General features: G+C 45.2%; 1 protein-coding gene and 1 long non-coding RNA gene across 3 annotated transcripts in view; one reads left to right on the top strand and one right to left on the bottom strand.

The window, feature by feature from the left end:
- The window catches only part of LOC310663629, a 75,831-nt gene that overhangs the window by 34,698 nt on the left and 13,219 nt on the right, over nucleotides 1-27,914 (top strand). For both annotated transcript variants that reach the window (XR_014504547.1, XR_014504548.1), the window contains exon 3: nucleotides 24,050-24,083. This is a non-coding gene — a long non-coding RNA (uncharacterized lncRNA). The remainder of the gene's footprint in view (nucleotides 1-24,049; nucleotides 24,084-27,914) is intronic.
- Nucleotides 767-27,283, bottom strand: CACNG8 (calcium voltage-gated channel auxiliary subunit gamma 8). The gene is made up of 5 exons (XM_083411646.1): nucleotides 26,782-27,283; nucleotides 16,336-17,695; nucleotides 11,484-11,567; nucleotides 5,064-5,204; nucleotides 767-4,329 (listed from the first exon to the last, which is right to left on the bottom strand). The coding sequence occupies exons 2-5, from the start codon at nucleotides 16,556-16,558 to the stop codon at nucleotides 3,686-3,688; spliced, it is 1,092 nt and encodes a 363-aa protein (XP_083267772.1). The 5' UTR covers nucleotides 16,559-17,695; nucleotides 26,782-27,283; the 3' UTR covers nucleotides 767-3,685.

The raw sequence follows: 27,914 nt of genomic DNA, 5'->3' as shown, positions 1-27,914 counted from the left end.
GCCTGCAGCAGCAAGTGGTGTGAATTGTCTACCAGGCCAGTCAGAGGGGAAGGCCGAAGCTCAGCGGTAGAACATCTGCTTTGTGTGCAGGAGGTTGCAGGTTCAATCCCTGGTGTCTCCACATAGAATTGGGGAAAGACTCCTGCCTGAAACCTTGGGTTAGTGGATTAGTGTTCTTCTTTCCTTTTCTCCCACAGTTCAAACATGTCTTGACAGCAAGCTTGCTGCCAAACATAAGGAAGAGATGGAACCCAAAGGAAATACAGACCACAGAGTGGGAGAGACCGAGAGCTGCCTATGAGCTAGCTGTCTGCGCAGCCACTCACCCTGGCGAAGAATCTCCAGGTGTTGCTGGACTGCAGTCCCCACTGGACATGCTGGCTGAGCCCAACAGTATCTAGAGGGCCACAGGTTCCCCATCCCTACTCTAGTGCAAAGAAGGGGGGTCAACCTTTTCAAAATCCCCAGAATGCAGACTTGATGAACAGTGGGGCTAATATATTTAACGCACATGATTCCCCCACCAAAGAACCCCAGGAACTGTTAAGGGTGTTGGGAATTGTAGCTCTGTGGTGAGTAAACTATAGTTCCCAGTGATCTTTTGGGGAAGCCATGTACTTTAAATGCATGGGGCATATGCAGCCCGTGTGTCTGTGATCTCCTCTAGAAAGCAGCTCTGTAGTTACTAGTAAGGTAGCAATGCCTCCTTTTGTGACATAAGTCGTTTTGGCTGTGTCCCTTCCCCTCAGTAACAACCTCCCCTGGACATATTTTCATAGGACTTTATTTGAAAGGTAGATTCCAGTAAAAATCCATGCATTTTTTTGTTGTTATGACAGACAGACTGTTGTTTTTATTTGTATTGTTTTTTCCCCCTCCTCTTGCTTTATTCACCAGTAAGTAGCACAATCAAGTGGATTTTGCCCCTCTGACAAAAAAATGTTCTTGTATTTTTGTCTTTTTTTTAATATGAAACCCACTTTTATACAGAAAAAAATTAGAACAGGTGAGGCTTTTCCACTGAAAGGTTTTCTTTCTCATTGCACATTTTAAAACGTACACTTTTCCTCTCAAATTTTAAATTGTTCATCCTCTCACATTACCACAAAAAAAGGAAAAAAAGCCCACCTCCTTACACAATTCTAAGCGGCCCCCCCTCCGAAAAAAACTATACACTTTCATTTAAACAAGTGAGGGGGGGGGAATACTACTTCTTAAAAGGCAGGAAGAAACAGTAAAGAGACAATCACAGTTTCTAACTGTTTTTCAGACATGGCTTTCCCATAAGATTAGCTACTGAAAGACGAGAGTGTAGTAGTCTCTGACAACCCTCTTACCAAGCAATATTTCCATTACCCAAGCACTTAATTGTTTTGAAGTTTTAACATATTGTCTTTGACAATAAGGCTAAATCAAACCGTGCTGTATTCAGGGATCCTTGAATTCTTCATAGGTTGACCCTTAATTCTTCAGTCGGAGAATTTCAAACCAAAATTCTTGACCTGAATTTTATGTCAGCTGGTTTATTAGCCAGACAGTAAGCATGCTTAATCAGAAGGAAGTCCTACCGCTTCTCATTGTGCTTACCTTCCTACTAAGTGCGTTTAAGGTGGCAATAGTCTGCACCACCCTTTCCAAAGTCATTTTGGTTTGGTTATACAATTTGGTTAGAGTTTTATTTTAACATATATATATTTTATATATTTGCCGAATGTGAGACATTCTGTTCCAGTTTTATTCTCATTCATGGAGAAAGAGAAGTGGAAATCGGGTGGCTGTCTTGTCATTTTTTATGTTTAGTTTTTGATTTCTGCCTTCTCTTCCCCTTCCCCTCCTCCTTCCCCATTAATGGTGAAATATATCCATTTTGTTAACATCTATTTATTGTAACTCTTCCCTGAGTCCGTGTTTAAGGGTCGCTATAAAAATAAATAGTGTGGTTCTGATCTGACACCCCTGCTGCCAGTGCTGCCAGGATAGGCCTTAATTAACCTGGCACTGTAGTTACAGTCTCCCCTTCGGCTCTTGCTGCAGATGCAGGAAATGTGAGTCCAGCCCCCGAGAAAAGCAGTCAGTAAAACTAGTTTCTGGGAGACTGTGTTTTCTAAGGAGATGGAAAGGGGTATACATTATACATTGGGCCACTTGGGATCTTGCGGCACCCGGTCAAAAACGGAAATCCATCTGGATCGGCAGTGAGGATCTGCAGACCCGTTTCTGCATGCAGAAGGGGAGCAAAGTCGAGCATGGTTCAGGATCAGGATACCAGGATTGTAAAACCGATTGCTTGCCCGTTGGCACAAGTTCCGCTGGGGAAATAGTAATCCCACTGTTGTTTAAAAAAACAAAACAACCAACGTAAATCAACCAAGTCCTAAGAAACTTCACAATCATTTTGTTCGTCTTCTCATATATATGTGTGGTTTTTGTTGTTGTTTATATCTATCTATCTATATCTATCTATTTATATATTTATAATACATGTAAAAATTCTCCCTAGGATGCTGAATTGGGGGTGGGGGGGTAGGTAGGGATGAGCAGAAGTGTAATAATCCATTTCTATTTTTACTTCTTGTTTCATTTTAAAAGTTCTTCTTCCCAATATCGAAAAGAAGATTAAAAAAGGGGGAACTATCTATCTATCTATCTATCTATCTATTAAATGGACGAGACAAACAAATAAAGTCAATAATGACTGGTTGATTATCATTTCAATGGGTAAAGGGTGCCTGTGTAAAGAGCAGGGACCCTCTCAATCCCAGAGACCTCTTCATCTCAGGAAGAGCTATGGCTCAGTGTTAGAGATGGGCTGGAAACTGAAAAAAGACTTCAGCCATACATGTACTAGAAGGAGATTGAAGCAAAGCCTAGTGGATTAGAAATACTTCTAAAAGCCACCAGGGGGCAGTCGGTCCTTTTGGATTTTAAAACACCTTCCCCGCCCTTAAAAAAAAATATATTCTGGCACTGTGTTTTGGCACAAACTTTTTTGTCAGCCCTTAATTAAGCTGCAGTGAAGGAGAAGAGAGGGTTCCCTTATACCCGCTGAGGAACAAAACACCCTCTTGAGCCACACTGCAGCCCCAAATTTGGCACAGTACGCTGTGGAAGCCATCTTGTAAGAGGCTTACGAGTGGAGGAGCCAGGGTCTTCAAAACATATACACGCACACGGACGTCCCTTTCAGATTCTGAATCTGGCTGCCCATTAGAGATCTTAACCAAGTAGGCAAGGAAAACTATCCTCCTTCCTCAAGCACCTCTGAGACACAACAGCATCCCCTCTTCTCCATCCCAATGTGGGGTGGGGAAAAGTAGTCCATCTAGGTTATCCTTGAGGTGCCTGTTTTGAAAGGACAATGGTGTTTGGTTTAAGTGTCTCTTAAGCTGTAGGAATGGCTGATCCCTGTCACTTCATTCATGAAAGCCCCCTGGTGAACATACTCCTCCGCTACTTTGCCCTCCCCCAAGGTGTGAGGTGTGAATTTGGGTTCTATTGGCGGGTTAGAAAAAAGGAAAGCAATGCGAGTTCATGGATGGATGAGGGAAGGGAGGGAGGGGAGGAAATGCATGGATGGATTGTTTTCTCGCTTTGCAACTTTCTGACTCTCCCAACCTACTCTCTGAGCTGCGTCTTCTCTTCATCCTTCCTCCTCCCCATGCCCCCTCCTCCCTTAACTCCATCCCTACACTGGCGTTGTCTTCCTGTTGAGCGTGTTGGTGTTGGAGGAGGTGTCTTTGCCCAGGGTGCCAGTCGCCCCCGCTACACCAGGCCCAGTCACTGTGACGGTGACTCCAGGGTCCTTGGGGAAGGTGTTGTGCAGCTGCAAGAACCCACCGCCACTGCCAGTTGCGCCCGACGCAGCCGCGCCCGTCGATGCCGTTTCGCTGGCACCGCCGTAGAGCGAGCTGACGTTGGCTTTGGAAGGGTCCCTCGATAGTGTGTACATGGAGATGTCAGTGGAAGGGAAGCCTTTGAGGCCCACTGGCGAGGTTTCTCGAGACTGCGATGGCTCGGTGGAGCGGGAGCTGGAGCGTGACCGGCGGCGGTATCGGAAACGGTAGCTGGGCAGGCGCAAGATGGCCGACGACGAGGAAGATGGGTTTTTCAGTAGCTCCGTGCGGCTCTTGCAATGGGCTTCCCGGTTCTTCTCGATGTATATGTTGACAGCCAGGACTCCAATCATCTCGGCCAGGATGAAGGAAAGGCCACCAAAATAAAAGGACCAGCCGTAGGAGTAGTAGCTCTTCTTCTCGTCGTCGCGTTTTGTGCCAGGGTCTCCGGCATTGGCTGAGATGTAGACGATGACACCGATGATGTTACTGAGGCCTGAGGAGTTGTGGAAATAAAGAGAGTGAAATGAGGGAGGCTGTGGGGTGGGCAGGTAGAGAAGGCAGATGACTCACTGCATATGGATATGGGTTAGAGAAAGATGAAAGTGGGAGGGAAAATGGTGGCAGTGAATGGATACGTCAGGAGTTGTCAAGGCTCGAACTGGGAGCTCCTGGCTCCGTACACAGCTGCCCTATATGTTGAGACGCTGAGACACTGTAGCTGCACTGACCTAAATCCGCCTCTGGTAGGATAAGCAGGAAGAGAAAGGAAAGATGAGGGAATGGGTAAGAAGGTTGAGGTAAATAGTTGTGAAGTTGTAGATGCATGCATGAAGTGATAAAGGAAGGGTGATAGATTGGCAGAGAAATAAGCTGTGTACACATATCCAGCTTAAAACACAGCTAGGTTGTTCTTTTCGCCAATTCAAATTGAAACTGGTTTGAGGGGGGGAATGCACTGAAATGCAGCATTTCATAAGAAATGGAAGAATTGATACAGATTGTGGCTTACATCATATGTATACCCCTTCCCAAAGCAGTGTTGGGAACACCTGGATGCAAAGCAAATGGGAGTGTATACACAGCTATAGACTGGGGGATAAAGTTTTTGGTGGATCTGTGTCTGTCTCTCTGTCTCTCTCTCTGTTGTCTGTGTGAACTGACCACTGAATAGACACACACATGGAACTACACTAGAGAACCAGAGAGGGATTGTTTACCCCCACTCACCTGCAGCAACAAATAGAATGCCGGCACCTAGGATGATGTTGCGCTTGGACTTGTAGACACGGCTGGCAGCCACGCAGAACCCTCCCAGCAATAGCAAGATTGCACTTAGAATGGGGAAGATGCTTGAGGCTCGTACCACACCTGTGGGGAGGGGAAGGTAGGTTGGAGGAGATTACAATGCAGGAAATAATATATGTCTGAGAGCAGAGCTCTCTCCACAGAGAGAACTAGTCTCTCAGGGTGTGTTCTGAACCAGCCTTCCTCATCCTGACATGCTGGTTTTCTATGCATACAGGATTTCTTCAGAAAAAATCTAGAGGGAAAGAAGTATTTGATGGTGCAGCCTGTACCTTCACTCTGAAATGGTGGAATCCAGCAAGGTCAACGCTACAAGATTCTGCCGATAGTTTCTTTTACATAAGTAATGCCTAAATCAACCCACAGCCTCTCTAGAGCCAACTTCATTTACCTGCCTGGTTTTATTGGTTGTAACACAGCATTGATGACTTGTGGCTACTGAGCGATGACACACCCTGTGTGCCTGTGTGTGGGCTGGAGAAGCTGTTGGAAACTGATGTGGGAAATGTTTCCTGTCAAAAGGTTAAAGATGTTGTTCATATTAATTATCTCCCCCACAACACTTTGGAAGGAGAGGTTGAAATTTTTGTAATTCACCTTGGACCAGTGCCTTGCCACAGTAATGGACTGGATGAGAGCCAGTAAACTGAAGCTCAATCCGAATAAGACAAAGGCACTGTTAGTGGGTGGCTTCCTAGACTGGGTGGATGGGAGACCGCCTGACCTTGAGGGGGTTACATTCCCTTTTAAGGAGCAAATATGTAGCTTTGGGGTGCTCCTGGATCCATTACTGTCATTGGCAGGTGGCCTCGGTGGTGTGGAGTGCCTTTGTTTGGTGGCCCGATTACGCCCCTGTCTGGACAGTGGTAGACTAACTTCTGTGGCCTACGCTCCGGAAACCTCTAGGTTGGATTACTGCAGTGTTATACAAAGGGCTGCCTCCGAAGGTGGTTTGGAAACTTCAGCTAGTGCAAAATTCAACAACCAGGTTGCTCACCAGAACAAGACAATTTGAACATATAAGACTGATCTTGGATCAGCTGCACTTGCTGACAGTTTTTGGTTCCATTCTTCAGGACCTCGATACCTGAAGGACCCCCTCTCCTCATACCAACACTGACCCGGACTCTGCACCTGTCATCCAAGGCCCTCCTCTGTGTCCTCCCTCCCTAAAATGTTTGGAGGGTGGCAACATGAGAAAGGGCCTTTTCTGTGGTGGCTCTCCATCTGTGGAATGCTCTCCCCAGAGAGCCAGGCACCACCATTACATGTCTTTAGGCATCAGGCAGAAACATTTATCTTTATCCAGGCCTCTGGCCATTAAAAATCTATTGCCTGTTAAATGGGGGGGGGGGGGGGCTGTTATTATGATTGTTTCATTATTACGCTATGTATTATGTTGTTATTATTATGCTGCATAAATTATGTTCTTAATGTTGTACACCACCCTGGGATCTTTGGATAAAGGGTGGTATATAACTTGAATATAAATAAATAGGCTTGAGCCACCTCTTAGAGTTGCGCATAGAACACTTGACTGTCCAATCACATTCCCTGAATCCATTCCCCACACTTCTTCCCTCCTGGCGTTCCCTTAGCATGTGGCCATTTTTAATAAATCACCCTGTCCCACAAAGAAAAGCAACAATCAAACCCCACTGGAACCAGACCTTGCATACCTGCCAACATTTCACGAGTGAAAATGTAAAGGGCACGCTTGTAACACTCTGATTCTCATAGAAAGATTTACCGCCTCACAACTCTGAGCCCCTTTATTATATGTTGATGAAGGCTCTACTCCACCTCCTGTGTTCTGCATTTATTTTAAAGTCAGACCTCTTAAACTGCAGCATGAGAAGGGGCAGGCTGTGCACAACATGGTGCCTTAGTGGTCATGCACAGACATATGTTTGCAAATACTCTAGTTGTTCTTATTTGCCATAGGTCATCCCTGATTTTTTTATTTTTGTACTCATCCCTCACAAATCACAATCTTTCCTTTCCTTCCGTCCTTTTTCTTTATTTTCCTTTTTGGCCTCTTGGGGATGTCTTGTTGGTTTCTGAGAGTGTGAGAACTGTCAGCCTTTGAAATTCTGCTCTCTTCCTGGAATCTCTAGAGGTTTCATGTCAGAGTGAACAGTGAATACATCTTGTTGCTTTTCAATGCATGTGCATGCATGCAAGGGTACGATGCAATGTACAGCCAGCTGTTCCACACACTGCAGCTGCTGAGGTATATTTTGAAATGTTGGTAACTTATTGTTATGACAATTATTATTATTTTTCATTCAATTCCGTTTCAATTGTTTGTACATCACATACTTTTTAAAAAATCCCTAGCTTTAACCAAGTGAGCAAGCAGTCTCCCAGCTATTAAATCTGTGTTAAGGGGCAGGCAAGTAAATGATTAAAGTAAGCAAGTCAATGACCAGGGCTTTCAGCAATGTTGTAATGGGAGGGAGGGTGGCTCAGACAGCTATCCTTGGCATGAGAGCTGGGGTGTAATAAGCATGTCCCTATTTTTGTCTGTGAAAATTGTTGGGAGAGTATGTGCTTGCGTGCTAGAGACAAAATGTATCTTACCCCTCACTCAGATATTTAAATGTCATGGGGGCCTCAGGAGGGAGGCGAACCTTGATGAACAACAATATTAGTATATTTCACACATACTTTAGGCATCCTCAAAAGCTAGATCAGTCATTTAGGGCCCCACAGCAGAATTAGTGGGGAATCCCAAACACAGAAGGGCTGGCTTACCACATTGGCCTGGTTCACACATAATGCTAAGCTGCAGTCTATTTAACTGTTTTATTAAACCATGGCTTAACATTATGTTTAAACAGTGTCACAGTGACTGAACAATGTGGGGGGTTTTGGGCCATGGTTTCACTGGTGGAGGAAGGCGGGTGCGGGAGGTGCGGTGCGCACCGGATGTCAGCCGTGAGGGCGGTTGACATCGCTGCGCCAACCCCACCCCACGCTCGCTGTGTGGGAGGCGCCCCTGGACGCTCACCGTGCAGGCAGCTAGCGCCCCCCCATGCTTGCTGGGCGGACGGCTATCCCCGCCCCTGTGCTGCTCTGGGTGCCGGGGCAGCTAGCTTCGCCCCTGCACAGTTTGTAGCCATGGTTTGTGGTTGGTATACAAACCCTGCTTTGTTTTAACTGTGACACTTTTCCATGGTTTGTTTGGCCGCTGCACTCCAGATGCTCACCAAACTACCAGGCCAGGGTAATTGGAAAACAAACCAAATTTGGGGGGAACAAGCCATGGTTTGTTTGACCATCTTTGGGACAAATTGTGGATAACTCATGGTTTGTTAAACGAGCCACAGCTTAGTGCTATGTGAACCAGGTCACTGTGAAGTAATACACCTACAGAGAGAGGGAGGGCATAAGTCCAAAATCTAAAATTACCTAACCGCGCCACTGGAATAGGGGCAGCAGTTTAACAGTTGATAAGGTCCAGAAAAAAGAAGGTACTGCCTCTGATTAAGAGAGACAGGGAGCAGCATATGATAATTTTTTTCAGAGTAGAAGAGTAGATTTACTTATGCGCAAGTGACTCCATCCTAACTCATGTCAAATCAGAATGGATTTTCAGAGGGACAACCAAGAGAACTCTCTTGCCGCCAGGGCTATTGTCAGTTCCAAAATGTGAACTTCTGTGTCTCAGCTGTTACAGGCATTGGAAAGGAGGAAGGCTAATCTGTCTTGCATTGTTTTTGGTTTAAAGGGGAATGTGAAATGGCTGCTCCTCTTTCCCTTTGAAAAATATCAGGGTATTATTTTAAAACATGTATTATTTATTTATTTTAAATCATCTGTAGGCACAGGCCTGATGGAGCTGTTTAAGCGAAAGGTGAGGACTTCTGAGAAGAAGGAACTGTTAAGAGCACCTGCCAGAAAAGATTGTCATTCATAATCTTTAATTGAAAAGATGAGAGTAAAAAGTAGTAAAACTATTGGCTTGCAGATAGAGAAGCGCCTCTGAAATTGCTTTGGTCATGAAGAACACCCATGTTGGGCAACAAGGATTTGCCTTTGAGCACATGGGAAAATGTACATGGGATATTTGTACCCATCACTGGCCTGAAGGCTCCTTCTCCCCCACCTCCCTCTCACCACTGCAAGAGACTTGCTGTCCAGGTTAGTGTTTAGGGGCGACATTATTCTGGACAAATATCTGCACCAATTTTTGAATCAAAGCTTTCATGAACTGAACTAGCCTTGCTAGCTGGCTTTTGGTCAGAGGAGGTGAGATACAGGAGGTCTCTGAATAAGATCTTCCATATGTGTTTTCTTGTTGTTATTATTATTACTGTTGTGGTGGTGGTTATTAAATTTATTACCTGCCCTTCATCGGCAAGTCCCATGGTGGGTAACAACAATATAGAATTCAGAATTAAAAACAGGTAAAACAGAATACAAGAATAGGATGGGCCTTGAAAACATACACCTCAGGTATCAAAGGCACTATTTGGTGTCAAAGGTACAATTTGGATTAGGACCTGAGGTCAGTTTTGTGTCTCCAGCAGTGGCCAATGAGATGCCCCTGGAAATCTCATCTGGATGGAGGCTGTAATCTGCTTTGGGATGGAACTATCCACCGCCCCCTGGCTGATGCCACTGCCCCTGCCTGAAAAATAAAATTCACAGCCTGAGAATACTCCTAGATCCAGTTGGACGTCTGTCACCAGAAACTCTTTTCACCTGTTTGGCTGGTTTGCAAGTTGTGTCCCTACTGAGAGGAGGTGGATCTGGCCTCAGTTTCCCATGCACTAGTTACATACAGACTGGCCTGTTCCATTGTTCTCTACAGGAGAACAATGCATCTTGGAATTGGTATAAAACCCAGTTGCCAGGATGCTTGGTAGGAGCAATGCAGTTGAATCATATGCAACTTATGTGACCTCAAACGCAGTGGTTTCCAATCAGTGTTCAAAGATCAGTTTAAAGTGCTGATTAATAGCTTGGTCTCAGAACATTTAGGGCCTTAAAGATTATCTTTATATTTGCCCATATGAACCTGTCTAGGCTTAGATCAGCAAGGGAGACTTTGCTCGCTGGCGCACCATTAGAAATTATTTGATTGGTGGGTACCACGGACAAAGCCTTCTCAGCAGCAGCACCGCTGTTGTGGCATTCTCTCACAGGGAAGGCCTAACAAGCTCCTTCCCTTCCCACTTTCAGACAGTGCTTGAATATGATTGACAGCACTGCGTTTTGCTGGTTTTGAATGCTCCCATGTTTTTCTATTTTTGTGCTCTACTTGATTTCTAATATTGTATGTTATTGTTATAATTATTTTTCTTTGAATATAAGTCACTTTGGAAAGTTGGTTTGGCAAAAGGGGTATAAATTAATTAAATAAAAATAAATAGACAGATAAATAAACAGAAACAAGGAGATAACTATCTATGGCCACATGCTCCAAGCGCCTGGTAATCCGAGCTGTATTGCTTCTGAATATGGAGGATGCAGTTAGCTGTCATGGTTAATACCATTCCTCCATGAATGTCTAATCCTTTTACATGAATGACCTCCCGAGGGCTAATGTTACTTATATGCAAGCACACTGGCATTTCTCTCTCTCTCTCTCTCTCTCTCTCTCTCTCTCTCTCTCTCTCTCCTTCTGACCAGGCAGCTTGCATTTAAATTTACCTACATATGTGAATCAAGGCAGCACCCCGCCCTTTCCTTAAGGAAATTTCATGAAAAAATTTAAATGATATTCAGGGGAGGGAGGAATACTTTCTTTTTTGCAGTTGCTTTTGCAAATTCAAGGCAATTAAATCACTGCAGAGCCCTAATTTGGCTGGAGCCTCGACCCCCGAGAGTAGTCAGCGTAATGATTATTCCAGCCCTCCATTTGGTATTTACCTGGCAGGGGTGGGGTGGGGGATGCAAGAAGCCACTCAGCAGAACTGATGGGGAATCCTTGGCATTTCTGACACAGCTGCATCTACCCTGCCGCTGCCTCTTTATAACTTGTCAGTAATCCCCAGCATGAAGAAACGATGAGTGAACTCCTTCTCTGCAACATGGCAGACTCAAAGCAATCCATGGCACTGAGAAGCAACTCCATCCCTTTTGCAGTGAAGTAACTCCCCCCCCCCCGGAAACCACAAAATTTGATGCACCCCCCCCCCCTTGATATGTAGGAGTTGCTGTCCATCTCCAGCTAAATCTTGAGAGCGGCTTCTGTATCTCAGCCCCAGCAACCTCTGACACTGAGATTCAGTGGTATTCAAACTCTGTTTCCCCTGGTAACGGAGAACAGTAGAGACACATTACTGCCGAGGCCAAGGCAGGGGAATGAATAAGCCCCCTATTTATACGTACGTAGGAGGTATTCCGCGCTGTCGTGATCGTAGTCTGTGTCCTCTGGAAAATGGTTGATTTTCACGCACACCCCTCGCTTTAGCCCTAGAGCAGAGGGAGACAGAGATGACCAGCATTCAAAGCAGTTCTGTGAACGCGGCTTGAGCTCAGAGCAGCGTTTTGATGCATCTCCTGGTAATTGGCTCCAACTTCGTTGGGTTTTCCGTGACACAAAATGTTCCCTACCAAATCCCAAGCTCTTACAAAATCTCAGCGCAGTCTGCCAAGCCCCATTTCTCAAGGCAGGCCCGACCACTATTAAGCGCTACCTCATAGGAACATAAGAAACTGCCTTCTACTGAGTCAGACAACAAATCCATCTAGCTCGGTATTGTATATGCTGGTCAGGGTTTCGGACCAGAGTTTTTCTTAGTCCTATTTGGAGATGCCAGGAATTGAACCTAGGACTTTCTTAGTGCAAGGCTGATGCACCACTGAGATATTGCCCTTCCCAAGAAGCCACCTAGAGCACCTAGGGGCACTGGGGACCTTCTTCAGGCCCAGAGTGGTAGGTTACCATAGTCACCAACATTGCTCTGGTAGTCCCCCAGTAAGCTGGGTTACGACTGGCTAGTTGTAAGACCTATACCAGGCTTCCTCAACCTCGGCCGTCCAGATGTTTTTGACCTACAACTCCCATGATCCCTAGCTAGCAGCACCAGTGGTCAGGGATGATGGGAATCGTGGCCTGAAAACATCTGGATGGCCGAGGTTGAGGAAGCCTGACCTATATGGTGGTTGCCAGCTCATTCGGGGAAAATGTCTAAACTTTAATGCACAGGGCAAGTCTCCACTTCATTCTCAAGATGTGGTGATGGTCAGGGTCTTGGTGGATTTAAGAAGGGATGCATACTTTCACAGGTGACAGTTCTATCAATGGCTATCTAGCACAATGACTAAAAAAAATAGTCATAGTTATGTGTGCCATTCACTACAGGGTAAAGATAGGGAGGGTTATTATCTTGTGTTCTGCCTTTGGGCTTCTCTGAGCTGTCTTCTTGGTTGCTATGGGAAGCAGGATTCTGGATTAGATGGTTCTGTGATCCATCAGGACCCTTCAGGTGTCAGCCTTCACCAGACCTGGTGGTCTCCATATGTTTTGGGCCACAACACCCATCGCTCCTCCACTGACCCTACCTGTTCTCCTTTCAGTCAGATAGAAGCAGGGCTATCACTATGATGTCACATTTAAATGGCACTGAATGTAGTGCTATGTTTCTCTTAACAATCTCACAGTGCCCATTCTCCATGGAAAAGGCAAAAGCAGGCAGCATGGTTTCGCCAGCAGGAGTTTGGATGTTTGTCTCTTTTTAATTTAATTTTTTTAATTCTTGTGCTTTAGTGCAAAAAAAGAAAAGCAAAAAAGGAATGAACATTAAAAAAAACAACCCAGAAAAAGGTGAATGACAGCCTGTTTAAAAAGTAATGAGGGAAGAAAGGCACTGCATTGCAAGTAGGGATAAAATAAAAAAATCAATTTTGTTTCTGTTTTGCCGAGAAACTACCCAGTGAACCAAAAGACAATTACTCTTTGAAATGTACATTTCTCTGAATTTTGCAATGCTGTTCCACATAATATGCACAAAAAGCATATATGGCAAACAAAAAAAATCATTATATTAGGGGGAAATAGCTTGTACAAATATGTGTATTAGACAAAAATGCATAAAAAATAAGTATTTTAGGAGAAATGTGCAAAATGAAGCTGACAATTTTCGCCCCATGAGGACTAAAAATATATTCAGGTTGATGCAGAAATTGAATTTAAGACTGTAAAAATGAGAAACAGAGAGAACCCAAATTGGACAGTTTCATCCATCCTTAGCTGCTGGCCATGTAATGATGGAAGCGTAGGAGGCCAATGCAGGCAAAAATCTTGCTAATAAGCAGCTTGATGAGGAAGAGGACGGGGGCTGAAATTAGTCTCCCTCTCTGGAGCTGATAATTTGCATCATTTCAACCTTACTGAAAGGTCTCTGGAATTCAGGTACGAGTGGTAGGTAGTGACAATGTAATGAAGGAATGCAGAGGCAAGTCATGCAGAGCTGAGAAGCTTCACCAACTTTGTCACCACCGCAGATTGTAGGCCACCCCAGGTGGGTCCCAAGTGGATCTGGTGAGCCGGAAGGGACCCTGAGGATAACCTAGTCCAGGCATAGGCAAACTCGGCCCTCCAGATGTTTTGGGACTACAGCTCCCATCATCCCTGACCACTGGTCCTGTTAGGTAGGGATGATGGGAGTTGTAGTCCCAAAACATCTGGAGGGCTGAGTTTACCTGTCACAGAATCATAGAGTTGGAAGAGACCACAAGGGCCATCGAGTCCAACCCCCTGCCAAGCAGGAAACACCATCAGAGCACTCCTGATATATGGTTGTCAAGCCTCTGCTACCTATGCCTGATCTAGTCCAACCCCCTGCAATGCAGGAATATGCAGTTGTCCCACATGGGGATGGAACCTGCAACCTCGGCATATCAACACCATGCTCTAATCCACTGAGCTATAATAATAATAATTTATTATTTGTACCCCGCCCATCTGGCTGGGTTTCCCCAGCCACTCTGGGCGGCTTCCACAAAGACCAAAAATACACTAAGATGTCTTACATTAAAAACTGAACAGGGCTGCCTTAAGATGTCTTCTGAATGTCAGGTAGTTGTTTATCTCTTTGACATCTGATGAGAGGGCGTTCCACAGGGAGGGCTCCACTACCAAGAAGGCCCTCTGCCTGGTTCCCTGTAACTTTGCTTCTCGCAATGAGGGAACCGCCAGAAGGCCTTCGGCGCTGGACCTCAGTGTCCGGGCAGAACGATGGGGGTGGAGATGCTCCTTCAGGTATACTATCAATGATTCTCTTTAGGGTCAGAGATGTCACCACAAGCCATGACTCTATAAAACCAGAGCACCAACAAGGGCTTTCCTCTCAGTACGAACAGGCTTATTTAGGACCACAGCAGGAGAGGGAAACAGCTAGTGTGGAAGGACCCTAATTTTGCTCTGTGGGGTGTGGCTGCATGAGCAGGAGGAAGAGGGCAGGGGGCGCAAGCACCCGCAGACCTCTGAGCGTTTAAAGGCTTTCTTTTTCTTGGTGAGAACCTGGGATCTTTGACTGCGCCTTGTGTGGGCAACATGGCAGCCTGTTTACTGTTATGTGGGTAGAGTGAGGAATTCTAGAGCAAGGAGAGAGCTTCATAACAGCAACAATATGTACTTGATTGCTGTTGGTGTCCTGCCCACTGTGACAGGCAGGATTGTGGTGGGTTTATAGACTGCAAGGGCCACATGGGGGAGGAGAGATGGGGCAGGTTTTCCCCCTCACTGCAGTTGTATCTCCAAGGACAATGCTTTTCTTTTGTAAGATGGCATGCTAGGAGAAAGCAAAGGGGCACACTCCAGATTAGGGACTAACCCTGCTCCCTGCCTCTGGTGACCCCACCCATTAAGAATCAAGCCTACTCCTCGCTCTATTGCTCCATTGTGTATTCTGTTTCTTGGGCACAAGTGTGGCTGAATGGTGGGGACAGTGGGATGCAATGTTGGTGACTGGCTTTTAGAATATATCTATATAGACAGATTCTTTCATTGCTGCTCCAGCTGCCTTCCTCTCATCCTGTCTCATCAACTGAATCTCTCAGTCAACAGCTGCTAGGCCATACTATAGGATATTGGGTTGCTGCCAAGCTTGCAGCTTAAGTTTGGAATTGTCACCCTTTGTTTCCATTGTGTTTTACAGAGAATCCAGATATTATTGCCAGCTTGTTGCATTCCGGTGTTTTCTTCAGAACCGATTTGTATTATTTTTATTCATTTATGCAATAAAACTGCTGCGTCAGCCTGTCTGGTGTGGAGCAGGAAACCATTAAACTTTTCTGAGCTACTGTGCCTTTAGTTAGAAGCCTCTGTCTTGTGGCTTCTGCCTCTTAATTGCTTCCCATTCAGCATGGCTGGTGAATTGCCCTGTAATTAGCCAGCTTCTATTCCCTGTAAATGCCGAGGGATGGGGGGGGGGGGGTTGATTACTGGTATCCTCTCATATTTTCTTCCTCTTTTCTTATTGTGAAATAACTTTATTTTACAATACGGAAGACAAAATAATGAGGGAAATTAGTAATCAAACCCTCCCACCCCACAGGGTAGGAACTCACTAATTAAGAGCAATTAAGAGGATTCATAGTTAATACTGCTGACACATTACATAGGAAGCAACTAGAGGTAGAAGCTGCAAGGAGAATCATAGAATCGTAGAAGAGTTGGAAGGTACCCTTAGGGTCATCTAGTCCAACCCCCTGCGATGCAGGAAGCTTCCAAGTAAAGTTGCAGGGGGCGCCTGCTGAATCAAGCTTACATAACATTTTGCAACCATATTAGCCATGAGCAGAACCACCACCTGAATTTTCTTTCATGCTAAGTGGGGGAAAGCAGTGTCTCAGCAGTACTAAACAGCCCTTGTGTGTAGATACCTTTCATTTTTAATCAGCACTGAACTGCAAAGATTTATGCTTTAGGACCTAGGCCCAATACTTTTCTCACAAGTTCTTTCCACTAGTTTCATTTCCTCTTCTTCCAGCCTTTTCTCATGCTAGATGAATCGTACACTAAGGGCTTCTCCCTGGTTGCATCTTTGTTATTATTTGCTCCAGCTTGGTGTACTGTCCTACAATTCTCCTGTCTCCCTCTCCTTATTTTCCAGTGTTTTTCCCCCTAAACTTGCTTTCCAGAGAGGGTGTTCAGGTTCCTGGCCAGTGGCCGCCCCTGAATCCTATCCCAGAAATTTATTGAATGGATTAACAACGTTTGGACTGCGCCCCTCACCTTCTAAGCAGCATATCCTCCAGAGGCCTGAATGGGTGAGCCCTCCAGGATCTTTCTTGTCTTTCTGGGGGGTTTCCTCAGTAGATATGTTGGTGGTATTGCAGATGAAGGCACGGGCATACAGCCAGTAATCTGTGCCAATGGCGATGATCATGAGGCCAAAGGCTGCAAAGGCCCCCACAGTGGTGAGCAGAATCTGGACACCTTTCTCACACCAGACCATCCTCTCCTCATTCCAGCGTTTAAGTGACTCCAGCTTGGCGGCAAGAAAGAAAACTGGGAGTGGTGAAGAAAAATAGTGGTGGTGATGCTTTCAAGGAAGCAGGTGATGAGTGTCTTGTCTATTGTGGTCGGCTTCCTCTTCCAGTGGGCAGAATCTAAAAGCACAAGACCTTTGGGGAAATGGCACCAGGAGAATATTGTCTTTCACCAAGTTCAATGTGTAGAAGAAACCGGGATATAAGATGGGCTGGGAAGGTTGTCCTACAACTGTTGCAAAACCCTAGGGAACCCTGTGAAGAACACAAGCAGAGCTCCTTCTGAATTGCTTCTGACTATTAGATTCTCTTGGAAGTGCTCTCTTCAGATATTCTGTAGAATATCTAGTTGGACTTCAAGATAAGTTTCCAGAGAAGGTGCGATAATTTTTGGAGAATAGCTGGGAATTTTATGGATGGTTTCTGAGGAAATTCTGGAGATCCGTCAGACAAGTTCTCTGGAGACCACAGTCAGAAGATGAAGGCTTGGGTAGCAGTTGGAAATAGCCAGGGAAGGATAACTGAAGAGTTTCTGGATCACTGTTGTGCAAATCCTGAAGAGCAGGTAGAAAAACGTCTGGGAGGCTTCATCTGGATTGCATCTAGATGCCTATTGGTGGAGTACCGGAAGGCTACTATGGAATATCTAGGTACCTACTGGAGATTTTCTGGAAACTTGCAAGAGCCTTTCTGGAGGTGTACTAGATTACAACTGGAGAGCTACTAGAGATTTCTGGGGGGAAATCTGGATCGCCTCTAGGTTCTTCTTCTTCTTCTTCTTCTTCTTCTTCTTCTTCTTCTTCTTCTTCTTCGACTTTCAAATATATTTTGTGGTCAAAATCTCCTTCTTCTTAATATGCAGCTTCAGCAAGTTTCAGGGAAGCCTAGAATTGTTTCCCGTTTCTTTATGCCAAGTTTACTTAACTTCCTTTTTTAAAATGTGCTTGTCTTCTGTTTCTTCCTTTCGGGTTTCTCTGAGTTTGGGAGACTTTGAGTTTCAGCTTCTGCTCTTCAGTTTGAGGCACACGTTGGTTTATGTGGATCGCTTGATCTCTCTGACTCAACTTGACATGGAGCCAACTAGCTGTGTGACTTAATGATTTCTGGGCAAAGGGGAGGAAATGAAGAGAGACAGAAAAAAAGAAGGAATTGAGTAAAGACATGCAGAGGGGGAAAGTTTTTAGCCCAATCCCTCATACCTTGATGTTCATTGCAGGTATTCTGGTCCTCAGATAAACTATTTATTTTATAAATTATTATTCATTAAATAAATCAATAGTTCATCTAGTGATCTGCACTCCTATCCTTATTGCTAGTGGACTTGGTGGTTTACAAGAACAAAACCAGCAACAACTGCAGAAGCAGGAGAAATTGAGTGTGAAAATAATGTAGGCACCTGTAAGCAGTAAAAGGCAATGCAAGGGCCTCAGCTATTAGTCAAAGCTATTAAAGGCATTTGATAACAAGACATTATTAATTTAAACAACACAGTTTAAAAGTACAGTGGTGCCCCGCAAGACGAATGCCTCGCAAGACGGAAAACCCGCAAGACAAAAGGGTTTTCCATTTGCAGAGGCGCTTCACAGGACGAATTTCCCTATGGGCTTGCTTCGCCAGATGAAAAATAACGGAAAATTTTGAAATTTTTTTTGCTCCAAAACCCCTTATTTTGAATTGCTAAGCTGCAAAAAGCATTTTAGCAGCAAAACCGCTAATCCCCCACCCCTTAAAAAGCCGTTTTTAGCCCTTAAATCGCCAATAGCGCTAATAGCGCTACTCCGTCAATGGGCTTGCTTCGCAAGACGAAAAAACCGCAAGACGAAAAGACCCGCAGAACGGATTCTTTTCGTCTTGCGAGGCACCACTGTATATAGTTTGATGAGGTGGTGCTTAAAATGATTCAAAACCGAATTTCCCAGCTCTGTGTCCTTCCTTCACAAACACGTACTTTCCCTCAGCACCAGAGGCTAGTTGCCCTCTGATGGGTTCTTCTCAGACTTGTATTTTCCTTTCTTTCAAGATTAAAATAGCTTTGCGATCATCCAGGGGTGGAGGAAGGGGGTGCGGGGGCCCGGGTGTCACCACTGAGGGGGGTGACAAAACGCTGGGTGGCACTCACCACGGGGCCTGCAGCGTGCCTGAGCCCCGTGTCTCTCCTGGGAGTGACGCGGTGGCTTGGATGCCCACAGGCTCCACACTGCCAGGAAGGTCCTCCAGCTGCCTCCCCCTCAGCTGGAGGGCAGCTGAGTGGGAGGAGGCAGGGAGTCTCCTCGGAGGCCCCACGGAGTGTCCTGCCCTGGCTCACCCTGCCCCACGGGCGGCTGGCCCCACCCCTGGGCACAGGGTGCGTGCGCTGCCCCAGCTGCCCAATTGGCTTGCTCCACTGCTGCAGTCATGCCCATAAGCAGGATTTTTCTGTGCCTCGTATAGAATCTTCTGTGAAAAGAAGATGGACTCACAGTCCCTATCACCGTGGCTGCGTAGACACATGCATGTAAAGCACACAAAGACCAAGAATAGTGTGAACTGCAAGTTACCCCTCACAGAGCTATAATTCCCAGCACCCTCAAGAAAGTACAGTTCTCAGGATTGTATGCAGGTGGGGGCATGTGCTTTAACTGTGTGGTATATTCGCAGCCCATATCTAATTTGGCCCACAGAGAGCAGGTGAGGAGGCAAAATTCCTTCTGGGTGGTTCCATATCTCAGAGGTGGATTTAGGGGAAAGTGATCAGTTCACCTGCGCTGGGTGCCAGGCCAAGAGGGGGCCTCAGGGTCCCCTGCGACAGTGACTTACAACAGAAGGCAAGAGGCCGGGGAGGCACTGAATTTTGGCTTTGCACAAGACGTTGCTGAAATTTGAAAGCCCAAACTCCGCCACAGGATTTCTAATTGCAAATTGGCGTGTTTGTGTGTCACATGAATAACCGCTTCCCTCATACTGCATATACATCTGTTTATGGGAAATATGCCCACAGCCACACTGATTTTTATGGGGATATATGCAGATTAGTTTGAGAGATGGCTTAAACATGCAAACTCCTTTTCAGGCTTTAAGCCAAGAAACATAAAGCAACACTAAAAGGGTGCTTCTCTGTCTAGCATGTGCATAATGAAGATCCTTCACCACTGAATATGCAGGACTACCAATTAGAGTCCTTTCTATCAATTGCAGGTTGGCCAATTGCAAGGGAACATAATTATATTTTTCCAGCTATGTTTATGCAGTGCATACCCAAGCCACTATTCGTCAATGGAATAAAATGAAAAAATATAAAACACATCAGGTGGGACCATTTATTTCTTCACTTGCTGGGTAACCAGACACAAGAGACTGCCTCTGATCATGTGCCGAATTCGCAACCATTGAATTGTCATAGCAAGCCCCTATGAATCAGAAGGATTGGATTTCAGAGAAGAGGTCTGTGGCTTCTGCAGAAATTTAAGCTTATTTTAACTTTAAGTACTTAGTACATGTCTACACCACAGGTGTGAACTGGTTTCACAGTCATTCCCTTTCTGCAAGCCTGGATCTTAGGAGTCTGTGAGATCTCAAACAGAATACTCTGCCCTGTCGCCAAACTAAAATTCCCAGGATCCTTTGGGGGAAGCCATGAATGTTAAGCAGGTATAGAATTGATACAAATTTGAAGCGGACCCGTATCCTTGTTAGTTTTGTATGAAGATTGCTGTTCCACTGTGCCTCATCAACACATTGCACCCTTCGAGACTATTGCTGTTTTCAGGAGGGAATCAGTCAACATACTGACCAATTCAGGTTGCAGAATGAAAGATGACTTGGTGCTCCTGTGAAACAAACCTGCTTCCCCCAAAACCACATTTTTTTTTGCAATAAAGAAAACGTCTGCACTGGAAAGTATGGGATAACATTTGCTTGATGCAATGACATCTAACCTCTATGCAGACAAACCAGAATGAATGCTCAATAAATAGCAAATGCCATCTGACGTCCCCATCAACTTTGTGCAAATAGATCAAGGTGCGTGCTCAATAAACAGATTGTCTGGAAGCGAATATTGTGTGAGGATACACCATGCAGGTTTTAAACAAAACTTGGCTTATTTTCTTAATTCCTTTACAGCATAGCACCCAGACTTTCTCTTTCATCATTCCTTCTTTCTTCAGTTTATTCCCTCACCCGCCTCCACACCCTCAGTATCCTGGAAGGCCCAGTTAACAAAGTTTAAGGGGATGACTAAAAAGCAGTTATTGGCAAAAGCTTGGGCACTGGGTGGTAGGTGATCATTTGGCTCCACCTGTAATGATACAGAAGGTATCGGCAAATTTGCAAATAGGCCACACATTTATGAAGCTGAAATACTAAACAGATGAGATCTATGGTCTTGCAAGCCGACTGTACAGAAGTGGCCTAAGGCTACACACCATATATGTAAAGCATATTCTTCTCCTACAAAGAATCCTGGCAGCTATAATTTTCTAAGGGTGCTGGGGATTGTAGCTCTGTGAGGTTCCCATGATTATTTCGGGGAAATCGTGTACTTTGACTGTATGGAATTCAGAATTTACCAAAAGAGAAGAGTGATCCCAAGCATAGAATATGAGGCATCTTGTTTTAGCTTTTGCACAGATTTAGTAATGTTGCCAACCAAACAGAAAAGGAGAAAGCAATATATTCCACCCTTGTATACCTTGCAGTTCTTACTTTGGGTTCTTCCTCGGAAAAGCCCAAATCTCCAGCCCTGCCAACCACTGTGGAGTTTTGCCCAGACCCGTCAAAATTTCACAAGTGGCAATGGGAACACATTTAAATCTGAAATGCCTTGAGCAGTGCTATTTTTTCGGGGGGGGGGATGCAGGGGTACGCATACCCCTAAATGTTCTGTGAATCTTAAGTTTGGCCTCATTGAGGGGCAGTATTTCAATATGAGTAGGAAAATGAGAAGACACCTAATATTTTTTTTTTTTAGAAAAAAAGCACTGGCCTTGTGTATATTTTAATGGCAGACAGAAAAGTGAAGAGAGAGCCTTCCCCCAGGATGTGTACACATCATACCTTATCAGTATTGTTATATATTTATTTATATTCCAACTTTCCCCCTCAAGGTGGTTTACAGATAAAATAAGAACAGATAAAAACATGAGGGGGTAATTAAAAAAAACACAATTATATTTCCAGGGGTTCCAAGTGCTTACCCAGGGTTCGAATTTCTCAGAATGAGGGACAGCGGAGACTGCAGTGTCTTTAGTATATGTTATTTATTTATCCTACTACAGAACTGCAATTCCCAGCACCCACTGCAAACTACAGTTTCCAGGGTTCTTTTGTGAGGGTGGGAATGAGTTTTGTATATGATTTAAAGGCATGCTGTGTACACACTGCCAGACAAATGCTGAGTTTAGCCAACCTAGTTTTTCATTTGAATTACACATGTGGAAGATTCGAGCACCAAAATACAGTAAGTGTCACTTATCAAATCAGCGCCCAGGTGTGTTTTTCTTTGCTTTGCTGTTTTTGGCCTCCTATAAATACTAATTTTGGCTGGCAGAGACGTAACCTAATATTGGGGTCATCTTGTACCAGGTTTGACAGCCTTATTGATTTGCTGGGTGCTCCTTTCCATTGCAGAGAATCCGGGATTCTTATTCTCCAGATTTCCCACATCTACATCTCTTTATCACACCCTGTCTCTCACCCAGTCCCAAAATATTCCGCCCCCATCCCAGACATTCAGAACACTGCAAGATACAGTTCCCAAGTGAAGATGGATGAGAACAGCACCAGGGAAACAGACTGATTGAGAATGTGAGCTTCAGTGTTCTCTACCCCAGTAGCAGTCGGGTGTACATGGTTAGAAATTAACTACTGTACAGTAGAATAAAAGGGATGCGGGTGGCGCTGTGGGTTAAACCACAGAGCCTAGGACTTGCTGATCGGAAGGTCGGCGGTTCGAATCCCCGCGCTGGGGTGAGCTCCCGTTACTCGGTCCCTGCTCCTGCCAACCTATCAGTTCAAAAGCACGTCAAAGTGCAAGCAGATAAATAGGTACCGCTCCAGCAGGAAGGTAAACGGCATTTCCGTGAGCTGCTCTGGTTCGCCAGAAGCGGCTTAGTCATGCTGGCCACATGACCTGGAAGCTGTACACCGGCTCCCTCAGCCAATAATGTGAGATGAGCACCACAACCCGAGTAGGTCACGACTGCACCCAATGGTCAGAGATCCCTTTACCTTTACTTACAGTAGAATAAGAATAATAAAAGAGAATAATAAACAGACAGACAGACAAACAACAACAATAAACTGGTTACACAATCCTACGCATGTCTGCTTAGAAGTAAGCCCATTGAATTCAATGGGACATGGTGCCTGTTTATTGAGCATTCATCCCGATTTGTCTGCAGGGAGACAGAAGATGTTGGCTACTTAATGAGCTTTCATTCAGATATTTTTTGGGGGGGGAATGGAGTTGGATGACGAGTCAAAGCAAAGGTTATCTCACCTTTTTCACTGTATTTCCCGATCACCTTCCTTACTGCAAAAAGCCTGATCTTTGGGGAAGGGGGTTTATTGCACAAGATCTCGCAATCAGCAGTAATTGTGCTACCTGGATTTGCCGGTACATGGTTGAATCCCACCTAGAAATAGGGATAAGTCTGGAAGCGCCTTTATTTTCAAGTAAGTGAAATTGGTTCCCCGTCTTATAGAAGAACCTAAGATGGGCCTGCTGAATCAGGCCAGTGGCTCATCTTGTCCAGCATCCTGTTCTCACAGCGGCTGACCAGATGGGAAACCTGCAAGCTGGACTCAAGCATAACCGCAACTCTGCCTACCTGTGATTCCTAGCAACTGGTATTCAGAGGCAGCAGGCCTCTGGCAGAGGTGGTGGGACATGGCTGTCGGAGCTTGAAAGCCTCTTTTGCTCTCTGTGCCTTATTCCTTTTCTAAAAAATCTGGAAGCCTTGACGGCCTCCACTAGCCAATATTTTCTGAAAACTACACCAAGCTCGCCACAGCCCTGACGGAGAGAACCCAGGCGTCCTCCTGACTCGAAGGACCTCTCCTGCTGTTTGAGTCTATGGTTCTCTGCTGCACAACTGCTGAATCCAAAGAGTGGTAGCTTATAGCCCCCAAGCCAGCAGTGCCTATTCTCTTGCTAGAGTGCCCTTGATGGGTGGGAAGCAATCTATCCTAACAGTATCCATGGATACCATTTATAAAATATTGGTGAGAGCTTTAACTCCACCCCCACCCCCCTGCCACAAGCTGCCTTGAGGCCTAGAGAATAGTGGAGATGCAGATAGATAGGCAATGCCATCTTCAGTGACCTTGGAGCCAAATTTGTAAAATAAGGAGTGTGCTTTACCATGGTAGATAACTGAAACATGGGAAGGCTTCAGGAATAGTCCGGTTAATTTTTCACAGCTATGATAATAGCTGGTTGGGTAAATAGATCTTTTCTTTTTTCTTTCCTTTTCCAGATTGTGCTGAATATTGATACCTGCACTGTTTCTGGTGAGTTTTTACTTTATAACTAGTGTGTTCAAGATGCTTTTTCTTTGCCATCTTTTGTCTCACTTGCCTGATAGCATCTGCTTGACACTATATGACCTGACCGATATGGTCAAACTCATCTGAATTTCCGTGTTTTTTTTGGGGGGGGGGAGTTGCTTTTGTTCAGTTCTTTCAGCTGCCTCATCATGCGACTCATTCAGCCATTTTGTTTGCTAGGTAAGAACTTTGCTTGAGAAAGCTAAAGAAAAATAAAGAAGGAAAAATTTACATCTGGTTTAGAGAGCCTTGGACGCAGGAGGAATTTGATGGGCAGATGGCTCATTTGGGGATGAATGAATGAATGAATGAGTATATGTCTGGGTGTAGGTAGTTAGGTGAATGAATAGATGGAGGAGGGAAAGTGAGGTAGGTCGGCTGGCTGGTGAGGGTTTATGAATGGATGGAGTGCAGGTTTTGGAATGGCTGGATAGACACAGGGAGATGAATGGATACTACCAGGAGAGACACCAGGGGTGCTAATGGAGAGAGCAGTAGAATGTTTTAATTCATAGGATGTTATGTTTGAAGATCAACTGGTTAACTAGTAGATGGGTTGGTAGAATATGTTTATGGTGAAAGATGGTTGAGTTAAGAGTTGAACAAGATAGAGAAAGACTTGACCTTATTATCCTAATAGGAGCCTAAGTAACATCCATCAGTTTTCTGTATCCTTTTTATTGATGGAGGTTTCTCTCGTACCATCTGCCCAGCCATCATTAATAATAATAATAATAATAATAATAATAATAATAATAATAATAGCAGCAGTAGTATGGTAATATATAATCTGCTTTACTTAGGCTGCTTACAATGGTCCTATATCCCCATATAATACAGCGGAATCATAGTAAAGCACAATATCAGAGTAAAACAAATACTGTAACTACAACGGGAATTGAGAAACTGAACTAGGGTTTCAAAACAACCACCCCCAAGACCTCTGATAAGCAAATGCAACACACTTCTCCTTATTCAAGGTGATGCTCTAAACGCCTTTCTCAGTCAAAAGGTCTTGCACATGACCCCCCCCCCCCCGCCCCAGCTCTTCTCTGTTTCTTCCTGCCCAGAGTCAACTGTATCAGCAGGTTCAAAATCTCTAGTCAAAAGCCACTTCCAACTGCCACTTTGAAGACTATGCAAGCTCAGAAATGCTGAGGACCGTAACCCATATTATACAGCTGGTTCTGAATCCAAGGCCCTCTAGACTGGACAATCAAGCACCCAGATAGACTCTAGAAGTACTGGCAGGTAGGTTTCTTTACCTGCTAGTTGCAGCTCCCCTCTCACATAGGACCCTGGAGACTCCCCCCCACTCCCGCCATCTTAACCTAATGTAAATCTGTATAACCCTTTCTTTCCAAGAGAACCCAGGAGTTCTACCTTTCAGCATTGGAGCACTCCCTGTTGTAAGGCACAGGACTTGACTTCCTTTATGCAGAACCCAGGAGTCCCAGGAAGAAAAGCCAGGAAGGGCTCCCCACGTCCCACTATCAAAACCCCTCTCCTTCTTTTACAGGGACTTTGATGCTTTGCATTTTCAGAGGTTGTCCATTCTCTCCCCCCCCCCCCAATATTCTGGTGATTCTTCTAACAAGAAAATCTCTCTTGTCAGTGGCAAATGGCCAGATGGGAGATGGATCTGAACCCTGGAAAGCCAGACAAACATTGGCATTTTGTTGGGGTGTGCGTAGCCCCCCCTTTTGCAGAATAAGGCCTTAACCTTTGCAGCCAAACTCTTGGAAAGGTGGTCTGCGGTGATGATACCTTTTCCCCATCTTCTTATTAAAGGCATGGCTGGTTCGAAGCCTCAATGCAAAATGCCGGGAAGAGCTGGCACCTGAGTGGCAGCGCCGTGCACAGTTCAACCTAACACTGACATGGGCATCTCTTCCTTTGCTTGATTTCCTCCAAGCCCTCCCTGCTGAATTTCCCATTCATTCAACAGCTGCTCCCAATCGGCAGTTCTTTTCAGTAAGGCCAAAAAAACCCCAGCATCGCTGGAAATTTCAACCAGCCTCCCCTCATCCACCCCCCCTCCCCAGTATTCTCAAGCCATGCTGCCATTCCCAACATGTGTATGTTTTTTTCCTTGTCTCCCAAAACAGGGGGAAGGGGGAGAGTGTAAGAAAATAAAAGAGGGGGGAAATGCAATGCAAAAACCTGGCTGGTATACAATTCAAACCCACCTTCAATGTCTTATTTCCCCCTCTTGCACATGCAAGCCTGTGTGTGCAAGCAGTAAACGTGGAGGGAAATTCACCAAAAGAAAGAAATCCACAGGAGAGGGACACAGAAGTATGGTGCCAAGGGAAATTTATTCCAGTAGATCTGTTGCATATATGCTTTAGCAAAGGCAGTCCGGAGGTGGACATCACCTGAAGCGAAGAGGGAAAAGGCATTGCCTGGGAGGACCAGAAATTCATTCTGGCAACTGGGGAGTTGTGGATTTATTCCTTGGTGCATGAGAGAGAATCATGACACAGTTGTAAAATCCTTTTCTTGTAAATCACAGGCATATTCCACCACCACCACCCCCAGCTCCTGAATGTCTTGCACGTATATCTTTTGCAGAACAAGGGAGGAATATTGAGAGAGACAGACAGACAGACAAGAGAGAGAGAGAGAGAGAGAGAGAGAGGGAGAGAGCTAGCAGGCTTACCTTGCAAAAAAAGGGGGGGTCTGTTTTCCAAAGGTGTCACACGCTGGGGGTGGTGAGAGACGGCTTCTCTTTTTGTCCCCCCACTTAGCAGTGGGTTGTTGGTGGCACCAGCCAGAGAAGATTCTGCGAAATGGCGTTTTATATCGAGGGGTATTTTGCTGTATAGGAGAGAGATGCTAGCATGCTGTTATTATGTCATTGGGAGAAACCATTGGGCGAAGGAAAAAAAGAAGCAGCAAGCGAAAGAGGCTGGTTAAAGGAACGGAGAGGCATATGGGGTTGGGATGTGTGTATGTAGGGGAGGGGAGGATGGGGGGGCTGTGTGATGCCAGAGCGTTGTTAGGCATTGTGTGTGTGTGTTTCTGCATTGGGCCACCACGCACACCAGAATGGATTGCTTGCTGTGTGTTGTGTGGATGGATCACTTGAGCATTGTTGTGAGCTGCAGTGTTTGTGTGTGTGTGATGAGCAAACAGTGGGACTTGGGGTGGTGTCACACAAGTGTTGTTGTGAGTGTTGTTGTTGTTGTGCATATGTATCCTTCTTTTCTGTGCTGCAACCCCTCCCTACACAGTATATTTGGAGCTATAACGTGACAAGACATGATCTTCTTGCTTACATGTTCTTATGTATGTTCTCCCATGGTTATATACCCTAAAGTGTTGCATTTGTAACATCGCATTGTGTGTCGGGGGAAGTATACAAATGAATATTGGGGGGGGGGGATATGTCTTTCTGAGTTTTCTTAGACAAGTCTCCATTAGCTGCCATTACATTACAACTGGTCATATTGGATTGTACTGGCTGGGGTGCAACATCCAGAACGGGTACATCATTGTTGTATGTTGTGTATCACTTTCATCTGGCTAATGCATGATGCTCTGGTTTTGTGCCACATCATGTTGGTTGCACTTCAGATTATGTCCATTGCCTGTAACTTTCCATCATTTTTTAGTACTGCATCACTGTCATATAGCATTATGCTGTAGTATGGATGTATTTGGGTGTTTCTTTGAACTCCCGCTGGTGCTCCTCTTGGACTGGCCTCAATATCACGTCTGGGTTTGCATTCAGGTCTGCTTGGGGGCTTCCCATAGACATCTCACTGGCCTCTGTGAGAACAGGATGCTGGA

Source organism: Podarcis tiliguerta, assembly GCF_965153285.1.
Source record: "Podarcis tiliguerta genome assembly, chromosome: 13".
Lineage (NCBI taxonomy): Eukaryota > Metazoa > Chordata > Lepidosauria > Squamata > Lacertidae > Podarcis > Podarcis tiliguerta.
Note: the sequence above shows the minus strand (reverse complement) of the source record. Positions and strands in the feature narration are given on the sequence as shown.